At 42.9% G+C, this 2,557-nt stretch overlaps 1 protein-coding gene across 1 annotated transcript; it reads right to left on the bottom strand.

Moving 5' to 3' along the window:
- Positions 1-5: 5 nt before the first annotated feature.
- LOC110288536 (olfactory receptor 2T4-like) lies at positions 6-760 on the bottom strand (the record flags this gene model as incomplete). The annotated part of the gene is made up of 1 exon (XM_021154853.1): positions 6-760. A coding segment is annotated over exon 1 (675 nt), but the record flags the coding sequence as incomplete, so codon positions are not given.
- Positions 761-2,557: the final 1,797 nt, after the last annotated feature.

Raw genomic sequence — 2,557 nt, 5'->3', positions numbered from 1 at the left:
AGGAGGATGGATGAATAGGAGCCTGAAATGACTGTCACAGGAATGAGAAGCATAAGCACACAGCACACATACATGAGGGTCTCATAGAGCCAGGTGTCTGAGCAGGAGAGCTTTGTCACAGCAGGGACCTCACAGAAGAAGTGATGGATCTCCCGAGATCCACAGAATGGGAAGGTCATGGTGACAGGGGTGAACATGAAGCCATCCAAGGATCCCAGGACCCAACAGACAGATATCATCAGGAGACAAACCCTGTAGTTCATGAGGACAGGATACCGAAGTGGATGGCAGATGGCCACATAGCGGTCATAGGACATGGCAGCCAGAAGGAAATATTCTGACCCTGCTAGTGTCACATAGAGAAACATCTGCATCCCACAGGCAGCAGCTGAGATCTTGTGGCTCCCCAGAGCCTGGTCCATGAGCATCTTGGGCACAGTGACAGAAATGTACATCATGTCCATGAGGGACAGCTGACTGATAAAAAAGTACATGGGTGTGTGGAGGTGGGTGTCAGAGAGTATCAGCAGGATCAGGAGGGCGTTCCCAGTCAAGGCCATCAGGAGAACCACAAATATGACCACAGCAAGCAGGGCAGGGTGTTCAGATTGACTGAAGAGTCCCACCAGGGTGAAATCTGACTGTCCAGTGTAGTTGTTCATCCAGGTGGTGAGGTCCATGGGTGTCTCCTATGCAACCAAGAATGTTTTGGTTTTAGTGTCATAGAAATAAGTGATCAGTGATTTATGCCTCAGCCTGTCTGTGCTAAGTTCTCTTGGCCTGAAAATCTAAGGACTACAAATTACACATAATTCAACCGATTTTTTTTAAGCTTAGAATTTACATCATTTTCAGATGCATTGGTGATTCAGGGTAAATTTTCCATAGTCCAAAGTCATGAACTTTCCTTATGACAGATAATGTCCTCCTGAGAAATGCTGTCCCATACTAATCCAAATCTGGATTCAGTGGCAAAAAAATTCAAAATCAAAATTATTTTGAAAATTTGGTTTTAACATATGAAATAAGCCTTGGCCTTTATGGTTTGAGGATGCAATCAGTATCTTCAAGACTGAGGTATAGTTCATATAAAAACATTTTAAAATAATAATTTAAAGGAGAAATTTCAACCAGGTGATCCTCCTCAGTCCCCAGGATCTGGAGACTCTGAGAGTTTCTGTGCTGCCTGGAGGAAGCCTCACCTTTACACAAGAAGGACCGATGCTCAGAACCCTAAGAGGCTTGGGGAAAGAACCCAATAAACAGCCAAATACTGCTACCAGTCAAGCCACTGTCATTCAACCTAGCAGTCCTCCATCTGCTCTACCTAAAATAATGCTACTGAAGTTGATGGTGGTAGTGATGATGACGGCGATGGTGACGGTGATAACTTTGCCTTCTGATTTTTCCAACGTTAAATAAAGCAAAACAATATACTTTTTTTCAGTATCCCAAGATAAAAATGGAGGAGACTGTGCCTACACAGGCACACACACTGTTAGAGAGTTAAAGACTCACTATCCTGGATAGCCATTTCAGAGATGGCTAATATTACTGCATTGTTCCCTCTACCCCACACTCATAGGCAGCCTCTGTGTTAGATGCTGAGACAAATCTAGGGACATATGAACAACCTTGTGTGCACTAAACTAGGTGAGTGTCCAGCTATGCTGGGAAAATAAGTGAATGCAAATTAAGTTGGATGGTTTCAGTAGGTACCACACAGTAAGAAACAGCGTCCCACAAAATGTTTCCATCCTTTATGACCAGGCTCCCAGGTGGGGAGAAAAATCACATTTCTAGTTAAGACAACCACCACAGGGTCGACATAACACACATGCCAAAAAAGTGGACTGTCTCTTAAAACTTCAACGGTGATTTTTTTCAAGTCCTACACTCATTTCCATAATTATTTACAAAATAAAAGGTCCATATTAAGACATTGAACAGAGCCGGGCGGTGGTGGCACACTCCTTTAATCCCAACACTTGGGAGGCAGAGGCAGGCAGATTTCTGAGTTCGAGGCCAGCCTGGTCTACAGAGTGAGTTCCAGGACAGCCAGGGCTACACTGAGAAACCCTGTTTCAAAAACAAAAAACAAAAAGACATTGAACAGTAAAATATGTAATAAATGCTCCAACCTACATGTATAGTTAAAAATCATGAATCTGACTAGCTATGGCACTGAAAACCACTCAGAGTACCAGAGGATGAACCAGTTTAAAATGTTATCAGCCCTGGAAAACACACCCAGCTCCCACCCCCAGCACTTTCCAATTTGTAACAATAAAACCCATTTTAAAAACTAAAACTTAAATGACTTCCTTTAAGACTTTTGTCCAGGGCAAAGCCACACAATTTTCTGGCAAGATATTTAGACCTACTTTTAGCCATTCTGAAATAAAGCTGTTTGCTGGTAATCCCACTTAAATCTAAAGCTTTCCCCATCTTTCTAGCTGTAAGTGATGCTGAACCTAACCCGAAAAACCTTTAACTGTGCCTTTGGTTAGGTTGCCTGACCAACGGTTTATTTTGAGGTTTTATTCCTTGTGACTAG

This window comes from Mus caroli, unplaced genomic scaffold, assembly GCF_900094665.2.
Source record: "Mus caroli unplaced genomic scaffold, CAROLI_EIJ_v1.1 scaffold_23093_1, whole genome shotgun sequence".
NCBI classification, from domain to species: Eukaryota; Metazoa; Chordata; class Mammalia; order Rodentia; family Muridae; genus Mus; species Mus caroli.
Note: the sequence above shows the minus strand (reverse complement) of the source record. Positions and strands in the feature narration are given on the sequence as shown.